This window comes from Nothobranchius furzeri, chromosome 1 (genome assembly GCF_043380555.1).
Source record: "Nothobranchius furzeri strain GRZ-AD chromosome 1, NfurGRZ-RIMD1, whole genome shotgun sequence".
Classification (NCBI taxonomy): Eukaryota; Metazoa; Chordata; class Actinopteri; order Cyprinodontiformes; family Nothobranchiidae; genus Nothobranchius; species Nothobranchius furzeri.
Window position 1 is genome coordinate 57,313,582 of NC_091741.1, and position 23,572 is coordinate 57,337,153.

The 23,572-nt window shown below is 40.2% G+C and overlaps 3 protein-coding genes and 1 long non-coding RNA gene across 5 annotated transcripts; 1 reads left to right on the top strand and 3 right to left on the bottom strand.

The window, feature by feature from the left end:
* Positions 1 to 2,988: 2,988 nt before the first annotated feature.
* LOC129162974 (ankyrin repeat and SOCS box protein 13) lies at positions 2,989 to 7,073 on the bottom strand. Of its 2 annotated transcripts, XM_070549134.1 has the most exons (7): positions 6,905 to 7,073; positions 5,940 to 6,127; positions 5,605 to 5,761; positions 5,380 to 5,514; positions 4,414 to 4,491; positions 3,931 to 4,122; positions 2,989 to 3,600 (listed from the first exon to the last, which is right to left on the bottom strand). In XM_070549134.1, exons 1-7 carry the CDS (start codon positions 6,939 to 6,941, stop codon positions 3,473 to 3,475), a joined length of 915 nt encoding a protein of 304 aa, XP_070405235.1. In that variant the 5' UTR covers positions 6,942 to 7,073; the 3' UTR covers positions 2,989 to 3,472. The 2 variants fall into 2 exon arrangements, with proteins under 2 accessions (XP_070405235.1, XP_054595545.2); XM_054739570.2 differs by lacking the exon at positions 4,414 to 4,491 and having other exon boundaries at positions 6,905 to 7,069.
* A 641-nt stretch (positions 7,074 to 7,714) lies between these two features.
* Positions 7,715 to 11,039, bottom strand: asb13a.1 (ankyrin repeat and SOCS box containing 13a, tandem duplicate 1). Its single transcript, XM_015954447.3, has 6 exons — positions 10,866 to 11,039; positions 9,971 to 10,158; positions 9,694 to 9,850; positions 8,623 to 8,757; positions 8,335 to 8,526; positions 7,715 to 8,234 (listed from the first exon to the last, which is right to left on the bottom strand). Exons 1-6 carry the CDS (start codon positions 10,906 to 10,908, stop codon positions 8,041 to 8,043), a joined length of 909 nt encoding a protein of 302 aa, XP_015809933.2. The 5' UTR covers positions 10,909 to 11,039; the 3' UTR covers positions 7,715 to 8,040.
* Positions 11,040 to 11,328: 289 nt separating this feature from the next.
* Positions 11,329 to 23,516, bottom strand: gdi2 (GDP dissociation inhibitor 2). Its single transcript, XM_015956113.3, has 10 exons — positions 23,360 to 23,516; positions 15,534 to 15,641; positions 15,199 to 15,298; positions 14,747 to 14,881; positions 14,466 to 14,664; positions 14,245 to 14,376; positions 13,697 to 13,796; positions 13,329 to 13,500; positions 12,466 to 12,665; positions 11,329 to 12,275 (listed from the first exon to the last, which is right to left on the bottom strand). The coding sequence occupies exons 1-10, from the start codon at positions 23,402 to 23,404 to the stop codon at positions 12,123 to 12,125; spliced, it is 1,344 nt and encodes a 447-aa protein (XP_015811599.1). The 5' UTR covers positions 23,405 to 23,516; the 3' UTR covers positions 11,329 to 12,122.
* On the top strand, positions 17,937 to 19,142 carry LOC139068838 (uncharacterized). The gene is made up of 2 exons (XR_011520091.1): positions 17,937 to 18,164; positions 18,894 to 19,142. It is a non-coding gene; the product is annotated as an uncharacterized lncRNA (long non-coding RNA).
* Positions 23,517 to 23,572: the final 56 nt, after the last annotated feature.

Here is a 23,572-nt window from a genome sequence, read left to right on the forward strand (position 1 = left end):
AAAGTGTTCCTTAGTAGAAACATTCTGGTTTCCAGCAGCATTTAGAAAAGAAGGGAAAACAGGAGTTGCTGCCCTCCAATGGAACGGGGAACATGTGCCAGAATACCTGGACATTATTTCCATTCTGTTATTTTCAGTCCCTTTTGATGAACTGCAGTGTTTTCTACCAAGCACACTTTAAGATCCATCTGCTTCACAGTCAGACATTTCAACCAGCCTTAAGGGAAACGTAATGATTTATTTACAAGCTGAGATTTTACTCTTCCCAGTTTTGACTAATAGTCTGAACATGTTATAATGATGAAAGCTTCCAGGAATTTAGTTTTTGGTGAGTAAAACTTGGGTTTGTGAGGTGCTGCAGACATACTGGGGTCGGGCACATGCAGCCCAGGCACGCCTGGGCCGACAGCCACATCTGGAGAGCGAACAGAGAGAGTTGGACGGAGGGTTGAAAACAGCAACCGTTGGCTTTAAGTGCTGCTTGGCACAGTTTTGTCCTGCAAAATGTTAACACACAGGTGCAGATCTGCATGACGGCTGTTGAATTAAGTTTAATTGTGCCTGCTGGCAGCTCCAGGATGGAGTGAACTTCAAACACACAAAAATCCTGAAAGCTTATGTCTGTAATTTGCACGTGGATGATGGATATTTATGTGAAATAGGGGTACAAAGAGTTCAACTCACTTCTCAGATCTTTTTTTTTATTATTGTTTATCATCACCCAGAACAAAAAATAAATAAATCACTGAAATTATAGGTGCAATCAAAGCAGGGTGAAGCACAGAAAATAGATACAAAAATCACACACATAGAAAACATACCAAAATGTTCACTGGATTTGTCAGGATTTATTGCACATAGAAACATGGGTATTGTGTGTGTGTGTGTGTGTGTGTGTGTGTGTGTGTGTGTGTGTGTGTGTGTGTGTGTGTGCGTGTGCGTGCGTGCGTGCGTGCGTGCGTGCGTGTGTGTGTGTCCTGGTTTTTACTGCGTCTCTTGCCTGATCGGAAAAGCTGGAAGAAAAGGACTTTGGTTTGCTTGATCCCATGGAGGGAAGGAGACAGCTAGATGTTTCCTACTGCCACAACAATGTGATAGACAAACCACACTCTTGATGAAGCAGTGATAGAAGGTGATGAGCTGGATTTGGGAGGAAGTGGTGCTTTCTAAGAATTCTCAGAACATGCTTTCTCTTCTCTGCCTACATTAGCAGCACCGTGTCTAGTCATCCACCAACTCAGGGCCCAGATACCTGAACACTGGACCATAAAGAAGGGCTGATGGGTGGCTAGACATTTGCTTTGTGTTTCCTGAAGTCCAGTGACAGTGAAGCTAGTGCCTTAGATATTGCAGTGTTTCCTCTATAATCCCGACCACTGTAGTTCCATCAGCAGGCTTTATAAACATGTTACTAGTCTAGGAGGGGGGTTAAGGATTGCTGAGGGCTACTTACACAGACCTGTGGCAGTTGTGGCTGCTTTTAGCACCCCCTAGTGTCCATTTAGTAGAACCAAAAGCAAAATGTATGTCCTCACCGTGCGTTTGTCTTTTTAACACCTTAACCTAACAGCTGAAATGTCTCTTCAGCTTTCATTACTGTGTAAACAAATCAGTAGCGTTCATGATCTAAAACATGCAGGAAACATGCCTGAGCCAGACTGCAGCTCCAGGTATGTCAGCTCCAAGTCCAACAGTCCAGACCGGTACTCTGATGTTGCAAGTGTGGTATCCTGGACACAGAGGGCGGTGGGAGTCTGACTAACATTTCATCAACACTGTAAAGGGTTATGTTAGCACGTTCAGGCTCAAGAAAATTATTTTGAAAATGAAAAAGTTGCCTAGGATCCCTTTAATTTGAAGAAGTGATGAGGTAGAGGGCCCAGCCTGACCCTCTGAGGGAAACCTGACAACAGGTCCAGGATCCATGTGAAAGATAAGTGCCAGGTCTGCCAGTTTGGACACCAGTCTAGTGGGAGAATGGTGTTAAACATCAATCACAAGTCCAATGGTAGTCTGATATTAACCACCAATTAATACGTAAATGAATACTTAGGCCCAGTAACTGACTTGTTTTTGTCTTTTTTTTTTGTTTGTTTTTTTGTTTAAATGTAAGATTTATTAAATCATTCATTCGGCTTTTACTGACCTAAAATTGAGAAAATGCATACAACCAGAAATTTGAAGACGCCTGCAGTAAAACATGAAAGGTCTTATGAAAACTAACAGGTGAAATTACTAGTAGAGAAGTACAGGTGGAACTCTAAAAAAGGAGAATGGTGCAAAGTCCATGTCAGTCATCCAGACTGAGACACAAGCTTACAATAGAAAGGACAACACCTGTCCCTTTCCCTCCGGCTCGGCTGTGTGATGGGGGGGTTGTTGCTGGCTGTTCATTAACACCCTCTATGCGACAGCGCACCTCCCATTCGCCCACCGTCCTGGGGGGGTGAGGTTACATGTGGGGTTCAGGGGCCACAAAGAGGGGGCCCGCGGGCCGCCTGTTGAGGACCACTGATCTAAAGGCTCAGGAACCCTTTGCAGGCGTTTTGAATGCATTAGCTGAATAAAGCGTGACACTTAAAATCTAGAATATTGAACCTTTTCAAATTATTCTAATTGAGATTTTGAATGTGGGCTTTTCATAAGCTGTGAGCCATAATCATTAGTTATGAATAAAGGCTTCAAATACCTGGCTTTGCATGGAATGAGTCTGTCCCATATATTAGTTTCATCTTTCAAAGTGAATAACTGAAATAAATGAACTTTTGAACCATATTCTAATTTGTCCGAGTTTCACCTGTACATGTACACGTTGCTCTTGTTTATCTGTTCCATCTCTTTGTCAGGGTCACAAAGCAAACATGTAATTATATTATATGCTGGCAGATTTACACCAATAAAGTGTAGCAGGTTTGAGTCATTTGTAGTAATTAACTTTTAAGTGTAAAACCTGGAGAAATGTCCACAGCAGAGACAAAAGTGACCAACTTAGAAAAGGAAAACAGATTTTAATTAGTCCCTCTTCCTCGGGATACACCAGGGTTACATTTCTAAATCAGTAGGACATGTTGTGCTTCTCAAGAGTGACTATCCTCTATTTTCACTTTAACAAATACATTTTAAAAATGGGTCCTTGGGAGGGGACTCTCTCTTTTCTCCCTGCAGGGCACGTTGTTCCCCTTTGACCAAAGTGGTTACGAGTTATTATTAACACTTAGAAAATTGGAATTCAACAGAAGTCCAAATTAAGATTTAAGACTAAAATATTCCTGTTGTGTTACTTGGAAACAGTTAAAGTGCTTAAGTTGTGTTTCTTTATAAACAAACACGTTTATAAAGTCACTTTTGAACAGCAGCCTGTGTGAAGATGCTGTGCTAGGCACGATGATGCTTGTCAGCACACATCAGCAGCGTTTCCACACAGACTCTGGTCGTCAAGCTCTGCTCTTTTTCTCCTTGCAGGTGACGAGCTTCACTGATAGCACAGGTAGCCAATGATGAGCTTTGGCACGTCCAGCTGAGCGATGACCTTTAGAGCCGTGGTACCCAGCGTCCTCCTCACTGCCAACCTGCTGAGTTGCTGCAGACTCATAGGAGTAGCTACAAAATAATCAGGAAAACAGGCCTAACATCATTTCTCATGTCTTTCTTCCTTGATGTTTTGCTAACACATATGTGAAATAGACAGTGTGAGATCCATCGTGTTATTTTAGGTTGATATTTGAAAACGAATAAGTATAAAAAAAAGGTTTCTCGGTGAAACTGGTCTTTAATATATGAACGCAGTTGAGAGAATTAAGGAATTAAGGAAGGAATGGGTGTCAGAAACTATCCTTGCCTGCCACCTACTGGTCCTATACTAACACTGCACCTCCAACAGCTATGAATGGACGTATTTTCTAAGTCTCCCAGACTTTGGTCAAAACTTACTTTCATAAAACTCCAGGCAGGTTGCAGACAGAGAGCCTGGTGTGGTGTAGTCCACGGGTTTCCTGTTGTGCTGATCTCTGGCATAGATGTTGGCCCCAAACTCCACCAGTAACTCCACCATGTCGTGTCTCATAGCTTTAGCTGCGTGGTGCAGGGGAGTCTCGTGTAGCCTGGCGGCATTGACTTTAGCACCTGAACACAAATACAAGCCTGTTTACTTTGAGGAAGGAAAACGTAGCTTTTTTTTGCCTGGAGATTTCTTGAGAGAGCTTTAAAGATTTGTATGATCAGTTTCTAGATTTTTAACACATTTTGTTTATAAAGCAGTTTTATTTGCCTCGTCTTTTTATCTCATGAGCTTTAATTGTTCACGGATCTTTTTGGCGCTTTGGACCAGTTTGGTTGTCTGAAGTGCTTTATAAATAAAGTTTGCTTGGCCTTTTTAAAAGCCATTAATGTTTTCATTCAGAGAGCCAAGCTTACTTAATAGAAGAATCCATATTCTTTCCTGATTTGGGATATCGCACCTCTGATTGGCTAACAGCAGTGCCTCTCTACCACCTTCCTAGGGTAGATCAGAATCAGAGTCAGAATCAGAAAAGGTTTATTGCCTTTGTCAGTGAACAAACAATTCACAAACTAGGAACTTGCTTTGGTACTAATGTGCTCCATATAACATGAACAATAAGATTAAAAATAGAATAAAATATAATAAAAAATAAACTAGAATAAAACTTTCAGCTATAAAAAATGGCAGGTAATGGTAACATGGCCGATAACGTGACTTTGTGTCGAGTACAGAAGACGAGCATGGTTGTGTGTTTATAATCTGTTCACAAGTCTAACGGCAGATGGAAAGAAGCTGTTCTTATGGCGGGAGGTTCTGGTCCGGATGGACCGTAACCTCCTGCCTGAGGGGAGCGGCTCAAAAAGACTGTGACCCGGGTGCGAAGGGTCAGCTGCTATCCGACCTGCACGCCCCCGAGTTCTGGAGACGTACAGGTCCTGGAGAGATGGAAGGCTGCAGCCAATCACCTTCTCAGCAGAGCGCACAATGCGCTGCAGTCTATGTTTGTCCCTCACTGTGGCTCCAGCGTACCACACAGTGATGGAGGTGAGGATGGACTCAATGATGGCCGTGTAAAACTGCACCATCATCATCTTATTAAGATTTAAGCAAAAAGTTTTTCCGTGTTAATGTTTTTTTTAAACACTATGGTCATTTTCAACTGTAACATCAACACAAGTGTGATTTTAAAAACAACAAAGGAAATGTGATGTCTTTGTTCACTTGTAAGTTGTGTTATTTTAGAACCTGGGGGGCACCGTAAAAGGTTCCTGGGGTACTCATGGGCACCAGGTCAGTGATCCCCTGGCCTACATGTCTTATTTTATTCTGTTGACGTTAAACTGACCTAATCTCTGATTGTGCTCTGTGTCGACACTCGCCTGCATTGAGCAGAACTTTAACACAGTCCGTGCGCTCGTTAACACACGCCACATGCAGTGGAGTCCCATAGTAAAGGTCATACGCCTCGAGACAGGCACCCATAGTAATAAGCAGCCTCACGCAGTCTGAGTTACCTGAAAATGAAACCACAGAATTAAGAGTCACCGTGTTTGCTTCACAAAATGGGACTTTAGTGGTCAGAACAATCAGTGTGAAGCACTCACCTCCCATGCAGGCCTCGTGGAGGGGGGAGGCTGTGCGAGAGGTGAGGGCGGGGTTGGCTTTAGCACCGTGCTCTAATAAAAGCTTCACACACTCCAAACTCCCAGATGAGCAGGCGTCACACAGCGGGGTACTTCCATCCACATTTCTAGCATCCACCTAAAATTAATTGGAAGATATTAGAGTAAAGATAGCTAAACATTCTACACCTTTCTAAGCCAATAGCTTCAAGAACTATTGGCATAGATATGCAACAGCCTATTTGTCAAAAGTGAAATGAAACAAGACAATTTTGCATTTCTGTTCCCTTTGTGTTCCAGTCTGCCCCCTGCTTCACCTGTGCTCCAGCGTCCAGCAGCAACCGCACACACTGAGCCTGACCCTGAAGACAAGCCTCATGCAGGGGTGTGATCGAGTCCACAGCCACCACATTGACTGAAGCTCCACCTTGGATGAGGTGCTGCAGATGAGAGGTCTGGCCAAGGGAAGCTGCTTTGTGCACCTCCGTTCTCTCAGCCCAGCAGCCTACAAGTCAAACACACCAACACACTTTTAGAGAAACACTTTTTAAATGTGTAATGCAGAAAAAACAGCCTAAATTAGCCTAATTCTTCCAGCTGATCCAGAATGCTGCTGCCAGAAACAGGGTTCAGAATTCTACAATTTTAGCATCACCTCATTGGCTCCTTAAAAGATCACCGTTGAATCTATGAAAGGAAGAATTAAAGCAAAAAGGACTTCATGCTGGTACCATCAAGGTGAATGTAATAAAGTGGTTTTGAATATATAAGAATTTCAACATCCTGATGATCAGAAAACATAGCATGTTAATATAACAAGACAAACTTAAAACAACCTTACTTTTAACCACAAGTTATTCTACATTTACCTCATTTAAATGAGAAAATGCTAGTATAACATCTTCTTATTGAAAATAAATTCTTGAAATAATCTACTAATGTTAAAATAATGCTGCTTCTACACGAATTTATTTTATTTAAAAACATTTTTGTTCAATGCTGCATAAATGCTAATAAGCAGCCTAATAGGAAGCCCACCAAACACTTCAAATATTCAAACGAGACCAAACTGATCGAGCAAAAAACAATATCACTACTGATCTTATGAAATAAAAAAAATGCACTTTGTTGAAATCCACATTTACCTTCTGCCGCTCTGACAGCTGAGCTAGCACTAGCTAGCTGAAGCTAGCAGCAGGTTAGCCAAACACGTCGTTCGTAAAACCGAGTCAAGATTTTTAAAAGGGCCCAAAAGTCATGTCATCGTGTGCTTGTAACTCACCGATGTCTCCAAAGTAATACGAATGTGAACTTTCCATTTCCAACGTGTGGCTTTGTTCCTTTCTATCGCAGATTTTAGTCAGCGAAGGACCAGCAGTTTGTAAACAGCCGCGTCCTCGCTGTCTGCTTGATGCATGTGTCACATGACACAACAGAAGCGCGAGGCATTCTGGTAGTTGTAGTTTTTATGGATAAATCATAATGAATTGAAAACAGACATGGGAAAATACTATTATCATAGGATTAACAAATAATACATCAAAATTTTAATGCTACATAATATGAAAAATGATAAAAGAATAAAACAGCTCCACGGACATTCTAATGTTTTGGTGACCTGCCTTGTGAACCTATTTCTGTCTTATTTGCATAATTATTTTTTTTTCAAAATGAATCAATATTAATAGACATCATATCATTTTAAACATTATATGGCTTAAAGTTATGCAATTTAAAAAACCTGCAGTAAGAAAAGGCCAACAGACACGTTGGGACTGCCCCTGAGTGAGTAATTGGGCTTCAAATGATGGGCTACATCAGTTTCTTTATGAACTTTCTAATTATTTTAATTTTTTTCCCTTTAAAATTGTGCAAATTTTAAATTTCAGGAATGTACACTGAATGACAATTTCATTATATTCTCATTACATTATCTCTGGTTGATGATACATTTGAAACTTGAATAAAATGTGGTTTTCTTTAATTATATGAATTATTTTAAATATTGGGAAAAAACACAAAGTGAAAATCTCCCTTCGTTACAAGTTTTTTGTTTTGTTTCTTTGCCAAGAGAGTAATGAGACAAGGCAGCTAGGCAAGGCAACTTTATTTGTATAGATCATTTCATACACAGAAGCAATCAATGTGCTAAACTGGAAGAACACAATCATATATGATGATGCTATTATTTACCCAACTAATTATGCTTAGATTCCCCTTTTAAACCAGCTATAGCTAGTGAGAATATGGGGCAAGAAACATCTGGCTCTTTTTAACATCTGGTATGAATCTTTGAGCTCTGTGAGTCTTTGTGAATTGGGGTTTGTTACAAAAACAAATCACACAATAAAATAAATACATCAATAAATATGTGATATTATTTTACCTTGTTACATAAAGGTGGTTTATATTAAGATTTTAGAAATATTTTTTTCTCTTCTTTAAAACCCCAGTTGATTCCTGAGTCAGCTGTATGGTGGGCTGATGATGGAACTGGAGGTAGTTGTGAATACGATAGGACAGATTTAGCTGGCCTATGGCCTCTGATGCTCGGGTGCCCAGCATCGTCCTCACAGAAATCCTGCAAAGCTGCTGAAGGCTCAAAGAATTTTCTGTCAAGAAAAGACGGTTAGTTAAAATTTTTCCAAAAAAAAAAGAGATTAAAACAACTGTAGTTTGTAATAGTAGTCGAGTAGCAAAAGAACAAGTTACTTTCATAGAACTGAAGGTAGGAGTGAGAGGGAGACTCAGGTGTTGTGTAGTCTGCAGGCTTTTTTCCAAGGTTGTCGCTGGCATACACGTTAGCTCCGAATTCAACCAACAGCTCAATCATATCAACCACGTCGACTCGAGCTGCGTGGTGCAAAGCAGTCTCGTGGAACTTCACTGAGTTCACATTAGCACCTGTGTGAAGCCAAGAAGTCACAATTAACACATCTGAGTCATCCGGAAGGATGAAAGTTCCATCTTGAGTTTGTGACGTGCATAATTTGTACTGACCAGCCATTAGAAGCTCCTTGACACAATCCAAATGTCCCTTAGCACATGCTATGTGAAGCGGTGGGCCGAAGTGGACATCAAAGGCCTCCAGCTTGGCACCGCTGGCTATCATCAACCTCACCAATTCAACACTACCTATGAAGAAAGTCACTATTAATTAACAAAAAAGTCATAATTGTACTTAGTTTTGGCGCATTAAGGTAGAGTGGGTGATGCTTTTCTCTTCACAAACCCGATGACAACCAATAAACAAATGTTTTGTCAGAAAATAAAATAATGTTAAACGCCTCTGAGATGTACAATCCTGTAAAAACCTCATGGTGAATGTCTTGTTCTTATTGATTGGATCATAACCCAGCTACCAAACTGCCCTCTGACGGTCCCTCCCCACTCTGTACATACCCCTCTAAGTGCACGAATTGAGCGTTTTCGGCTCGGAGCAGCTGAACAGGAAGTGTAGCTGGAGCCAGGCTGACTAGTGTAATAGACTGAATGTCCTGCTCCATTTGCAACGTTTTTACATGACTTTAGAGTTTGTTTCTTTTTTGTTGAAAAAAGTTTAGGTGACGGACCTGTTTTCTGTGTATGCAGCCAGTCTTTTGCCAGCTGGCAGAGCTGTCATTTTGTTGCGTTGGCAGCACGTGTGTATGAGGAGAGCTCTTCTAGGGGGTAGAGGGAGTCTGAGGAGGGTTGGCGTGGGTTCTGAAAGTTTTGACCTGTTTTTCGGGAAGTTTTCCCAAATTGTTGATGGTGATGAGCTGCTGTGAATTTGAAGTCAATAAACCAAGAAAGCTAAAAGCTGTTTGCCACCATAAAAACACCACACTATATTAGCTAGCATTCTAAATTGTTATACGGATATGTAGGTGCATCGTGTTAGGAATTATTGCAGAAAAGGTGCTAACAACAGGTTAAAAAGGTCAAACAGAACCCAAGCATTGTGCCTTTTTGTATTCTGGAGGGGAAGCCTAGGAGAGGAAAGGGGGTTGGACATTTGAATTGTGTTTAATCAAAAAATAGCTTGCTTGGTCAGCATGAAAAACATGTCCTGTTATACCTTTAAATATTTACCTTGTATGCAGGCTTCATGGAGAGGTGATGCAGTAAGGGCTGTAAGAGATGGGTTGACTTTGGCTCCGTATTCTAACAGCATCTTTGCACACTCTAAGCTACCAGATGCACAAGCGTTACAAAGAGGAGTGCTGCCATGAATGGTTCGTACATCTACCTGAAAGAACCAGTGAGAAGACTTGATTGTTTCTTACAATTTTTTCTGGCATTTTTCACTCCCCACACACAGCTTAGACACATGTTCAAGTGTTTGATCCACAATGGAAACCAAACTGACCTGAGCTCCAGCCTGCAGCAGCAGTCTGGCACAGTTTGGGTGAGCTTGTATGCAGGCTTCATGCAATGGAGTGATGTTGTCCACAGTCACTACATTAACAGAGGCCCCACCTTCTAAGAGCTGCTTCAGCTGCAGAGCTCTACCATGAGACGCTGCCTCATGCAGAGCAGTCCGGTCTGCCCAGAAACCTTACAAACACATTAGCAGGGCGACAGATCTTCAACATAACAGTAATGTTGACAGGTTGCAGCAGGAGACACAGTCAATGTCAAAGGTTTAGCAGTTTTTTATATCCATGGTCTGACTCTAAAAGATTGTTTTTAATGGAAGTTTTATTTTTCTATTTTCTAATTACAATGGTTTGTGTGCCTCTCAAAAAATCTATGCGTCATTTTATTTTATGTTTCGCTGTTTTCCCAGCACATGCGTAATTGACGCTCGACACTTGGGCAGTAATTGCGCATGCGCGACTCGTTATGGGGAAATCCACAGATACTTGTATATATGTATGTACAGTCTATGGTTTATATACATGGCTATGGCCTCATATGACATTGCCGCCTGCTGATTTCGGGGGGCATAAAAGCACGAGATCGTAAACAGAAATCTAATTACGTAACGTTACGCTTCATTTACAAGCCTATCGGTGTAAACTGCATACGTAATTATGACGGCTAAGTCCATCCGCTCCAACACGTGGGGTTGAAGTCTTTAAAGGTAGCCAACCTCAATCATGAATTAATTACATTTACTGCGTTTGTACTGTACGGTTTGGCTAAGAGTATCGCTAACCGTTGACAACGACCTGTCAGTTTGCTACACTAGCTACTGTGCATTGATAATGTGCTAGCTCACGCTTCATCGGTAGGCCGTTCGTGCACATTTCGAGGCTCACCGAGATCACCAAGACTCGAGCGACGTGCTGCAGTCACCGCCATGGCATTCTGTCCTGGGACAACTTGTCCTGGGATACTGCTCTAGACGGCGCACCAGCGTGTTCGCGAGATGCAACCTTGCGAAAACATCTCACAATGTCTCAAAACACACGCTACTGTCCCGCAGGGGAATGTGGGAAATGTAGTATGAAGGGCCACCTAAAGCCAAGTGCGTGAGGACTGGTTTTTGATTTTTTTCTGCACACGCACATACAAAAGTAGTTTGAACTAAAATAAAACAAGTGGGGTTTTTTTGTCTTTTTTTTACTTTGCAGTACAGGAATCATTCCAGCCCAAGATCTTTATTTTTCTTTCCAGTTGTTCAAAAGCGATAACACGACAGGGCTTTCATCAGTTCAACACTGCTCCAGTACATATTTGGTCCTTCTTCAGCAATTACAGTGAACCACACTTGCCCTCTGCTTGGATCTCACATCATTTTAGTAAAATACATAAACTAATGTGCTCCCCCTGTTGCAATAGTAACTCATTTTGTTAACAGGTTCAGGTCATTTAAAATCAAACACAGACACCACTATGGCTTGGCTTACAGTATACTGTCATGGCAGTGCCAGGGTATGACAATATTCAGTAAAGTTTAAAAAGAATACATGAAAAAGCCAAGAACACACACTAAACCACGTCATTTCACAAAGTCTGACTATATGAATGTGGTGCAATGGCCTGTTTTAGCTGAAATTACCACACCCTGCAAGAAACACTCCATGCCTCACATGATTTAATACAAAAAGGACAAAGCCAAGCCATTTTTCCCAACGTGACATAGAAACACACCTGGAGGAATTAACGTTCGTTTCTGAAGACATTTTACATCTTGCAATTCCTGAACAGAGACAGAAAAATGCACCCTCCAGCATGTTTACAATTTCATTGAGAATGACTTCTCTTGTGGTTTGGCATTTTTGGACTATGCATCATCTTAATAGGACTCGCAAGAATATAGGATATTTTCTAATTAAGCATAAACCTCAGTTTAGTGCAATATTCACCTGAATGTGATCTGAAAAAAAGCACTGATCTCTCCCTGAACCCGATCCAACAACACTATCATCCCTCTATAGATCAAAAACTTCTTCAAAGGGCAGACCATGTATTGGATTATCTGGTTAGCCCATGGGTGGGTACATATTTGTGTAGATTTTTCTATTTTTTTAGATTTTCCTCTGATAATCTGGAATAGTGGGGATGCGTCGTCTTTACTCCGCAGCGTCACCGAAGATGTCCTGCTTTTTGCGCTCCATCTCTGCAAAGTCAAAGTCTGAGCCAGTCATCCTGCGGTAGATGTCCTTGATGTCATCGCAGGTGGTCTCGAAGTGAGTTGTGGCATCGTATGAGCGGGAGATGAAGATCTAAAAAGGGAAATAAATGTTAAGACTCATCATTTCTGATAAAGAAACAGATGCCTTTAATTGCTTATAAAAGTTTAAACAAAAAAAATTAACCAAAAAGAAAAAACCTTGTGTAACTTCTTGTTTTTAGTTAATCACTGATGCAGTGCACATGACAAATATTACTGTTATGGTAAAGTACCAAACGTACCTGGCTTTCTGTGCCCAAGTCAGTAGGCTCATACAGGTCACTAATGCTGACAAACTTCTGCTCAATGGGTTCCAGTAGGTCCAGGGCTGGCTTGACCTCCTTCTCTGGGTCATTCGTCTCCACTGTGGTGCTGGCAATTGCAATGTATTTTCCCGCTGCTGCCACGTTGTGAGCAAAGGAGATCATACAAACGTAGATGTCTGGGGGGGGGGAGAAAAACTACGTCAGTGCCTCCAATGGGCACTAGAAGATGCAGCATCAATATTAGGTATCTACTTAACATGCAGTTTCTGTCTGTGTGGCTGGAAAACCGGCCCAGGCACAAACGGCTGTACACGTGGAACAGCAGGAGTAGGACCCAGGTTAAGGGCCAGTACACCCAAGTATCATCTACAGTATTTGGAAATCTTACATGTGACAATTTTTTCTCCTAAAGCTTTTAAGATGCTTCAAAATAAATTATGCCACATTTTATTGTACTAAAAAAAATAAATTTACATTTATAACATTTGTTGTCAAGTTTTAGCACCCCCTGGTGGCCTAACATAACTTTTGCATTAGCTTTGACTAATAATAAACATTGCAAATGAAAGACCAGAAAATCTAATTTAAAGTTGCCAGTATCGGCAACAGCAATCTGGAAAAAACAAAAAATTACATTTTTAAAAAACAGTTGCCTGTAAAATAAAAGTCTTGTTTCCCCAGAGTCAGGTATTTTTCTGAAAGCAATGGTTGCAGAAACAAAACTTGTTTCATTGCAATCAAACCTCAAACACATCACAGCTTTTTTTTTTTGCACAAAGAGGAAAAGTGACTTCCAACAACACTTGCACACACATGCAGGGATTCTGCTGAGCACTCACCATGCTTCCTGTTGACCTGATTCTGAGGGATGATGATCTGGCAGGAGTTGATGTCACCAGTGTTGGCAATGGGATGACTCAAGATACAGATGACTCTGATCACCTGACCCACTTTTTTTGCTCGATCCATAAGATAGCTGGGGTCGCAGATCAGCTGTTTGCATTTGGCAATCTGTGATGATAAAACACAGCCGAAGTGTCAAACGATTTTAGCTGATGGTAGAATAATACACTATTACAAGCCAAACACGTGCAACAGCACAGTAAATTAGCTAAAGATTAGCCATTATATTTTATAAGTAAACCTTTCAGCTGTCGCTTCAAGCCAAAAGCAGGAAGCTGGCGACTCCCTGCAACAGTTTGCTCACCTCTCCCTCAGACTTGACTCCCACCACCTTCCCGTTCTCCATCACAATCTCCTCAATGGGCTTGTTCAACATGTATGTCCCCCCATAGATAGCACTCAGCCTGGGAAGGAAGCAGACCAGAACACCCATCACACCTGACGCCTTGTTGAAAATGCTGATGGCAGCAGCACCAGCTCCTTTACAGGGTAGACTTTGAACATTTGCTGTTGACCAAAATGCAGAATATAACCTCTGAGTGATTAAATGTCGTCTCGCATCATCAATGAGGACGCATTTATGTTCCTTTGTGACCACAATATGTTCTCAGACATGTTTGCTTACATTTTAGTGTCTAAAAAGAGAACTTCCTCTGTAGGAGAGGAACCTCCACTAACAAACATATTACTACTAAAAGGGAGGAATAACAAACCTGTCTCATCTCCTAGGCACTAATAAAGAACATAGCATAGTAAAAGCCAGTTCAAGAGGACATTCTTATATGGTTCATAAAAATTCTAATTGAACAAAAATGATGCGTCTCGTGGCATACAGGTGAGCAAGAGTCATACCTGGCAAAGCCTTGTGGCAGTTCTCCAAGCCCGTACAGAGGGTAGAGGTAAGGACTCTTGCCATATCTGGCTAGAGACTCACTGTAAAGCTTTATCCTGTTTATCGCATCGAGACAAGGTTTGTCCAGGTAGCTGAGGAAGGAGAAACGAAGACCAGCTTTAAACCACAGGAGCCGCCAGGCAGGAATCATACGACTATAAAGTCTGTAAGGACCACTGACTCGTCTGTGCGGTACAGGGCCAGGGAGTGACCAGTGAAGTCAATAACTTCCTGTCCCAGGCTGAACTTCTGGAAAATGGCCCTCATCGTCGTGGTTTTGGGGTCAACACCTTCCATAGTCTTGGGATCGTTTTCGTCAAAGTTGGCAACAAAGATCAAGAACTTTCTGAAGCGCCTCTTCTCGAACAATCCCATGAGGCCTGCAAAGGAGAAGAGCCAGGATTCAGAGAAACTCGCTGCCTGATGTGAGAGAAAAATAGTTTCACGTTTGACTAAACTTACTAGATGACAGAGCCTCGGTCTCAGTCGAGGGGACTTTATAGATTTTCCCTCCTTTGTAGACATAACTGCCTTCAATCACTTTAAAATCCAGGTAGCGAGTGACCTGTGTGATCAGCAACATGCGCACCAGCTGACCTGAAACACACACACACACACACACACACACACACACACACACACACACACACACACACACACACACACACACACACACACACACACACACACACACACACACACACACACACACATTTCTAAACAGAGGCTGAGATTTCATAGATAATAAAACAATCTCTGTCTAAACAAAACACCAAAGGGCTGGAGAAAAATTATTTTTTTTTTAAGTAAAACACTTTAATGCAGATACGAAGGTAACAATGTAGTAAGTCTGCACCAAGCTGACATATCTAAGACAACTGAAGCAGGAGGAGACACTTGTGACTGAAGAGTACCATTTGCCATGAGGAACTTTGGGATGAGGTCCACATTCCAGTCCCGGCCTTTTCCCATAGAGGCAGGAAGTTCTCCAGGAATGTTGAAGCGCTTGAAGAGCTGTAGGGAAGAGCACAACTCCTGGTTTGATCCACAATCAGAAACTGAACAAAGACATTTACTTTAACAGGCTTAACGAGACCCCCATTATCAGAGAACACCACTGTCACAAGAGGCGCAGATAAAAGCTAAACACTGAATTCATCTGGATTTTAAACCCAACAAACAGAAATCCTACATCTGCGGTGTTTTCTTGTAGACACAGAACCGATGGGATGTATTAAAGATGACTTACATCGTCGAGAGGCGTGATGGAAGCGCTCTCAGCGCCGTAGTACGAGTTGCGATCCATGTGGAGAACCTTCTTCCCCTTCACAGACATGATGCCCGATAAAATGCATTCCTGGTGGGAGGGAGAAAATAAATGATTTTTTGTTCCAACTGCTTCCGCCTTGTTGAATAGATGCAAGACATAAATGTGTCTGTGATCACACTATTTGTTCCTTATTACTTTTCAGTGATCTTGGCCCGTGACCAACTCCGCCTGAGAGAGCTCAAATGTTTCATAATTCATGAACTTTTGGGGGCTATTTCTATTCAATTGTTGAAAATTTATTTAGAATTAAAATCATTAGAAAAAGACAGACTCCAGTGTTCCATTCATGTTAAACCCTTCAGATCAGAAGCTTTTTAATGGAGCAGGGAGAATTAAAGCAGGGTGAGTAAAATGGACACATTTTATGTTGCTGAGAACTTCTGCTCATTTAACACTTTAAAGCGATTACTCCACATTTGTGGAATTATGTGAATGAAGTCAGTTTCATGCAACTGCAAACTTTAAAACAAGCTTTACTATTTAACAAGAGTTTAAAAACACAAAAGGCATGCAGTTCAACTTGTTACTCTGACTCTTACTAGAAGAAACAAACGGAGCAAGTTTATGTTCTGGTTTACTTTAACAGACGGTGCAGGAAGTGCCTTGTTTGGTCCCTCTTGGTATTTTTCCCCATAATGCAAGTTAACCTCGTTAAACCCCGTCTTAAAGTTTGCGTCACATGATCAAGACTGACTTACAGGCTGCTCCCGCTCCTTTTACACATTCCAGCTGCTGGTTAAGTTATCCTTTTATGACAATCCTGGTAGGAAGCTACGACCAATGTTCAATTTTGTTGACGTTTAAATGCTTTCCATCCTCCAAAATAAAGACTATGAAGAGTCTGTATGAGGATATGAATGTTCCCTATCCAATGGAAAAGTCAAGACACTGCTGGAAACCCTTGTGCTTTAACGCATCAGGAGTTCAGATCCCACGTGCCGTAATAGTAGGGCTTCTCCACTAAACTGGTCGCAGCACTAGAATTGGTTCCAACTTCGATCTGTAAGTTATCGGTTTTAGATGTCAAGAGAATCCTGAAGCAACGATAGATCAAATTATAAACTTAATCACTAGTGTAGCTTAGAAATTCTGTGTGAAACAGCTGGTGTTTGTGAACGCACTCGTCTGATCAGAATCTGAACATGCTGCTGCAAACTGGAGTTACAGCTGATGTCTCAAGCAGGACCATAAAACACACTGGTAATGAACAATGTTATCGTTTTGAAAATATATTTTAAGATGCCTTTATTACTTAAAAGTTTTATCTGTGAGGCTAGTTGGTGTTTTTAATTATGCAACGGACAAAAATAAACCAAAAAACTGCAGGAAGACAGAGCTTGTGTAATTCCTGCTAATCTGTCATCGTATTAAAGTAAAAGTTGAGTATTTTGTGTAAGCAAGAGCCAGAGAGAAGCAAACACTTTCATAGATTGTTGCTTCTCTTTGAGCCGGCCTCCCATTCCTTACAAGAGTAGTTTCTTTCTCTGGCCCAGTAGTAAGTACATACCAGTACTGGTGTTAAGCCAATCCCATCACCGGTTCAAATCTGGAACCAGATAGGTGAAAAAGTCCAATAACAGGTCCTCATTCATCTAGAACTGCAGAAGGTTTCCACTTGGTTCACACTAAAAATGAAAAGTCATGTTACTTTGATCTAGGGTTGGGCGATATGGCCCAGTAAAAATGGGAAAAATTATCTCAATAAGAGTCAGAAATGTTGACAACGATAAATTGATTTATCGCCCAGCCCAACTTTGATCTCTTAATGGTGCACCAACCTAACCTAAGACTGGACTTCTGGGCCACTTATTAAAATTTACAAGTACAACATATCACTGACCACAAATAAGGAGCCATCTAAAATTACATTCAGTGTCATAACAAGTAGGATGTTTTTAAACAAGAGCAACATTAACCTAACCCCTACATAGACATCAGAGCTATAATATAATAATGGAGTAATCAAATTATTATGTGATCAGAGCTCAACATGGATACTAGGGATGTAAGAAAATATCGATATGGCTAGAGCTGAAACAACTAATCGATTTAATCGATTATAATCGATTATTAAAATAGTTAACAACTTTTTTAGTCATCGATTAGTTGTTTAATAATCATATTTTACCGCATAAAGTCTATTTTTACCACAATCTGACATCGGTTACAAGCTGTTAAATTTGCCGCCAGTGTGTGGCAGTAATGAGCCACTGATCTACCAGTGGAGCCGTAGAAGAAGAAATGAGCCAATGAGTGCCCTCGGTTTTCATGACGTATCACGTTACTGACGCTCATCTTGCTGTGAGAGATGGCGGAACAAGAGGAAATACGGAAGAAAAATAGAAGCGACAAAATTTTAGAGAAACCCCGGACAAAAACCTCACGAGTATGGGAGCACTTCACTAGATGCATTGAAAAGGCAAAATATGCAAAAACCATCTAGCATGGCACGGAAGCACGACGTCCCTAAGTGAACATTTGAGACGAAAACGTGGGGGCTGAGGAAGAGCACCGCGGTCAAGTGAGCCGTCATTTGGAAGAGCCAGCCCGGTAAGTAACAGAAAATAAACAAGCTGGACTTAGTGTTTTAGCTGAGTTCGTTATAGTGGATGTTAAACATGTTTTTTTGCCGCGTCAGTCTACGGTGTTCTACTTCTGATTGACTAGATGCAATCGTGAATCTCCTCCGTGTTGTGAATCATGCGCTTGCCAAATTTAGCACGTCTGTTTATAAGAATGTTCTAGTTAAGAGAAAAACGGCACAAACCCATAACTATGTTTCTCATTCAAAAAAGGACAACTCCGCGGTGAAAAATATACAGACGAGCTGTGTCCAGGTGAATATAACGCGGCATAGTTGTACGCTTTCAATTTTTAAATACAGGAGAAATTCAGAAAAAGTCATTTTTTTACTATTAAAAGGCTGTTTTACTATCTAACGCTGTAAAACGCCTCACAACACATTTTTATCATGTTTCTTAAACAGTATTACACAAAATAATCATTTTTCACATTTTTCTAGCTAATTTAAACACTCCCGACTCAAAGTAAAAACCTCATGAGCTTCTTACTTAGAGCTTTTTAATAGTAAAAAAATTAGACTTTTTTTCTGAATATCTCCTGTTGCGGGCTATTTTGTAGAACGTAACCCTCAAAATAAATGATCACTGTATATTGTTAATTAATTCAAATAATATAATATTGATTTAGTGTTGTAGTGTGTGTGCTGCTTTATTTTATATGTGTACTTATTTCAGTCTATTTGTGTTTCTTATGCAGAAAAAAAACAAGCAACGATGGACAACTACATGGGGAAAGAGACACTCACCCCCCAGCAATTCATACCACTTACAAACTCTATTCTAAACATGCTGGTAAAAGACATGAGGCCACTATCCATGGTGGAAGGAGCAGGCTTCCAGCTAATGCTAAAAAATTATTCTGGACTGATATTTTGCACTGTTTAGCTCATTTTATACTGCTGACTGTGTTCATGTGCAATAAAATAGATTGCAGTCAACTGCACAATTCTCTTATGTTTTTTTTTCTTAACTGAAATGCATCCATCACTTGTATAGGTTAAATAGCTAAACAATAACAAACCGATTAATCGATTAATCGAAAAAATAATCGACAGATTAATCGATTATGAAAATAATCGTTAGTTGCAGCCCTAGATATGGCAATATATCTGGGTAACTTTTTCAGTGATATATCGATATTCAAAAGCTGTGTATCAAAAATATCGATATGGCAATATATAGTGATATTTTTTCCAGCAATATTGTATTGATATTCAAAAGCCATGCATCCATTTATTGGAAGAATTTACATGCAAACGTGTGCATTTTCTTTTCTTTTGGTGCAATTTAAAGGCTGACCACTAGTTGGCAGTAGTGTGCAGTGAGTTTTCTTTCCACCACTGAAATGTAAATTCCTCTATTATGTTTCAGATGCCTCATGTTTGGACTGTTTACTGAAACATTATATGCATGGATGCATTGGACAGCAGTGAGGATGACGTTCTGTGAGAAGTCGGCGGGTGTAGCAATCTGATGGTACACCCCACAGCAGCATGAGTGAGAATGAGAGTGAGTGAGTACAGCGAGGCAGAGGGCATCTGAATAAAAGCCTCATTTGACTTTTGATTTCACAAGTCATCAAAGTTCTGAAATTTTGTAGTAAAATAGTATTGTTCATGAAGATTAGTCTTGGAAAGGGGGCTCATCTTATAATCTAGGTCGTCCTTTCTTCGGGTTAATACGGTATTTAAAGTGAATAGTATATTTAAAGCTAAATTTGTAATTGGTTATATTTTAAGTTAATTAAATAAATGTGTTGTTTAAAGTATACAAGTGTTCAATGTGAGAAGCTGAACCTTTAATGTGCAGGCATTTCAAAATAAACTATCAAGTCCTTGAACTCTTGCTGCCTTCGGAAGGTTATACTGGTAAAAGCTCTTACTGGCCCTTCCCCAAAGGCAAATAGCTTAGAGAGGATTCTATCAGCAAGTTCGTGACTGGCTGAAAGTTAGCATGAAGCATACAACAAACAAGAAGTATGTGTAAAAATAAATTGTGCAGTGAATGGTTACACTGGAAAAAAATCAATCAAGTTGTGTTTTTTGTATTTATAGAGAACAGAATTCAACAGCAGCACAAACAAACAAAGCACCCCTCAGTTGTTCTGCATTCTCTGTTATTCATACAGAGATTAGATTTCACACTTTTTCTGTTTATTAAATCAAGTTTCTCATTTTCAAATTTCCAGATTTCCTAGCCAACATTATGGCCACTTTTTAGATATTTCATTTAATTTTTAAAAAGCCTTAGAACATAAACAAATTATGCAACGAGCCACTATTTGTTGAATATGTTTTGTTAACCAACTGTAGTGATGACCCCTACCATCACAGCTATCCAGTTTTCAAGGCTGAGATTGAAAGGGGAGGATAAACAAGTTTTAGGCAGAAAAAAAGAAGCCAAATGAAAACAGGACATAAAAGCAAACATAAGTGAGATTTATGTTTAAACTAAAAACAACTTATGAGATACAGATCCTTGGGTCAAAATGTAGCGTTTAGCATTTTAGAGCCAATTACAAAGTTCTCTGATGTGTTTACTTATTAACATCACATGCACTGCATGCGTCCATTTCTAATAAGACATCTGGTTTGATTAGTATGGTGGCCCATACGTTTTAACAACTAGAGTCACAACATGAATAAAACATTTAAGTCCGCAAAGTAATACTTAAACCTGAAGTAAAACAATCCAACAATAAAACTGCATAAAGAGAAGTTGTGGTCAACTGGAGCCCATGCTTAAACTGAAGTTATGGTAATAGCCAAGTTAAATCAAAAACACAAGTCAATGACATTTTTGACTGAATGGGTTTTTTTTTCTGGTGTCATGCTAATGTAGTTTTCAATCAAGCTTTATTTTATTTGTATAGCACTTTTCATACAAAAGAACATGCAGCTCAAAGTGCTTTACAGATTAAAATGACCCCATATAACCTATATTTCCATCACTTACACACAAAAAAAAAGAAAAAAAATATATATATATCCCCAATCCCACAACCCATTTCCCAGGCACACACACAAACACACACAACCTAAAAAAACAGCATAAGTAAACACTAGGCTGAGTTCAGATGGGTTAGGTATTGAATGACACGCCATCAGGTGAGCCATCTGCCTCAGCAGTAGTTGATTGATGGCAGCAGCCACGGCACCAGTTTTTCCCAACAGAATGTGGATCCCCTACATCAGGAGAGTGCATCGGGCAGGAAGCATAAACCCAGTTGACTGACTTTTATCTTAACTAACTAGATGTGGAACTATTACTTTTATGGTAAAATGAAAGACAAGTGTTGTGTTACTTAATCATTCATTTGATGGTGATTGTTCTCACGTGGTATTGCACAAGATTATTTCAATACACCAGAGATTTTTGCTTTACGATTGCATTATCACGTCTGCATAAAACTATCAGTATACATTTTAACGCACAATAATTAAACAGCTGTTTTCATAAGTCCCTATAAAACATGAACTCTGAATATTTACTTTCTTATAAAACAAATTTCAGTAGTTTGTGCAAATACTTGACAACATGAATCAAATGTCATGTAATCCAATAAAAACTGAATAAAGTAAGGTCCAAAATTATTCAGAATTTTAAAGTGATTTCCATTCAGCCAAGTAGTAACTACAAATGTAAAATGAGTAAAACTTGTTTCATTGTTGTTATTGAGAGTTCTACTTTACTAAAACCTTCACAGTGCAGCTTTTCTTATGAACTTTTATTTAATTGACCCCTATGAGCGACCTTAAATTACTGCATCTAATTATTAGTGGGATGCAAAAAGAGGAGGGCAGAAGTGAAATCACTGATAGAAGACTGAACATTAACGAGCCATTAAACATTATTTTGGTTTAAATTATGATCAGTTTGCTGGAAACCAGAACCGAAGGGCTGGGCTTCATAGTACATGCTGCATACATTCACTTCCACTCTTGGCAAGGCCACACCCAAAACTGGGCTTAAATATCCCACCAAAGTCATCCAACACTTCTCAGTGTCTGCACTTCACCCATCCAGCTACACCTTCCGTTTTTTGGGTTAGGGTTTGTTGTCGATTTGCTTGCTTTCTGTTTTGCTTGCTGAACAAGCATAGGCAGAAACCTAAATTAGCAGCATTTGAATTGTACCAAAACGTTCAAGAGATTAAAGAGTCTCATATTTTATCATTTTGCTCCTCCGATTTGACACGAATCTGCCCACTGACCTGCAATAAAAACAATCACGGGATCTACGACTTGTTTTCAGTCAAATAAAACCAGCAAGTCGGGAAGTAAAACTCTCTCTATAAAACTGTGGCCTAAGTTGGCAACGATCAGTTAGGGAAACACCAACCATAGTGATGCCCACTACATGGAATACTAAACTATCCTAATTGAGAGAAGATGATTCATATTAATCATATCGAAGAAAAAATAAATTTAAGGTAATCCACAACTAACGTGCGGATAGCACCAACTGAAAATAATCCCGGGATTTTGTTAACGATAAATCGTTTTAGCGGCTTTATTCAAATTAATAAAAGCACAGGCTTATACCACTTTGCTGACTGATAGATAAATTAAGCATGTACAATTGTAGAGCTAAAGTTTTGAAGTCCATCGAGCTAACGCATAAAAAGGAAAATGTTACATGTTAAGTGCAAAAAGCTGATAAAACGATGTTAGCGTGACATACTCGGATATCTTGTTATCAAAATCCGTGTAAAAATTCTCGGAAGTTTAAAAAAAGTCGCTCTTGAATCGTTAGCAGGCTAATTATTTAGCTAACTAGCGGATTTATCCGCCCTATAATCTCGTTGTGACTGGATAGTTATTTAAAAGTGGTGCTGTAGTTATAATGAGAAGTGGAACGAAAGAGTGGACTAAAGTCAAAATATTATTTTCTTAATTTGTAAGCATACGTTGGGACTGGTCTTGTGCAAGTTTCCAGGTGGTTTAGTTGATCTTCTCCTCGAGCTAAAGTGCTAGCACTGTGCTAGCTCTGTCCATTCCATGTTGTTGCCCACTCTGGTTAGCGGCTAAGCTAGCGAGTTAGCGTTAGCCCAGCCTGTTAGGCCCAGTTAGCTCAAAGCCAAGCTGTCAAACGATTACTGCGCTGGTATCCGGGCTCAGATTACGTGTATGCTGCATATGTCATTGTTGGCCACATTCTTACCGTTAGCCCGGTGCCCAGAACGATCACGTCGTATTCTTCATTCATTTTCAAAGCCTTGAATCTCCTGGATATCGGGTAAGAAGAAAATGGAGCTCCGTTGGGCTGAAAACAAGACGGGGCTGCGGTTTAGCGTCAGGCGCTGCTGGGAGGGGCCTACGGCCGTCAGTCACTGAAGAGGCGCACGTTCGGGCCTACTTTAAACAGCTGAGGTGC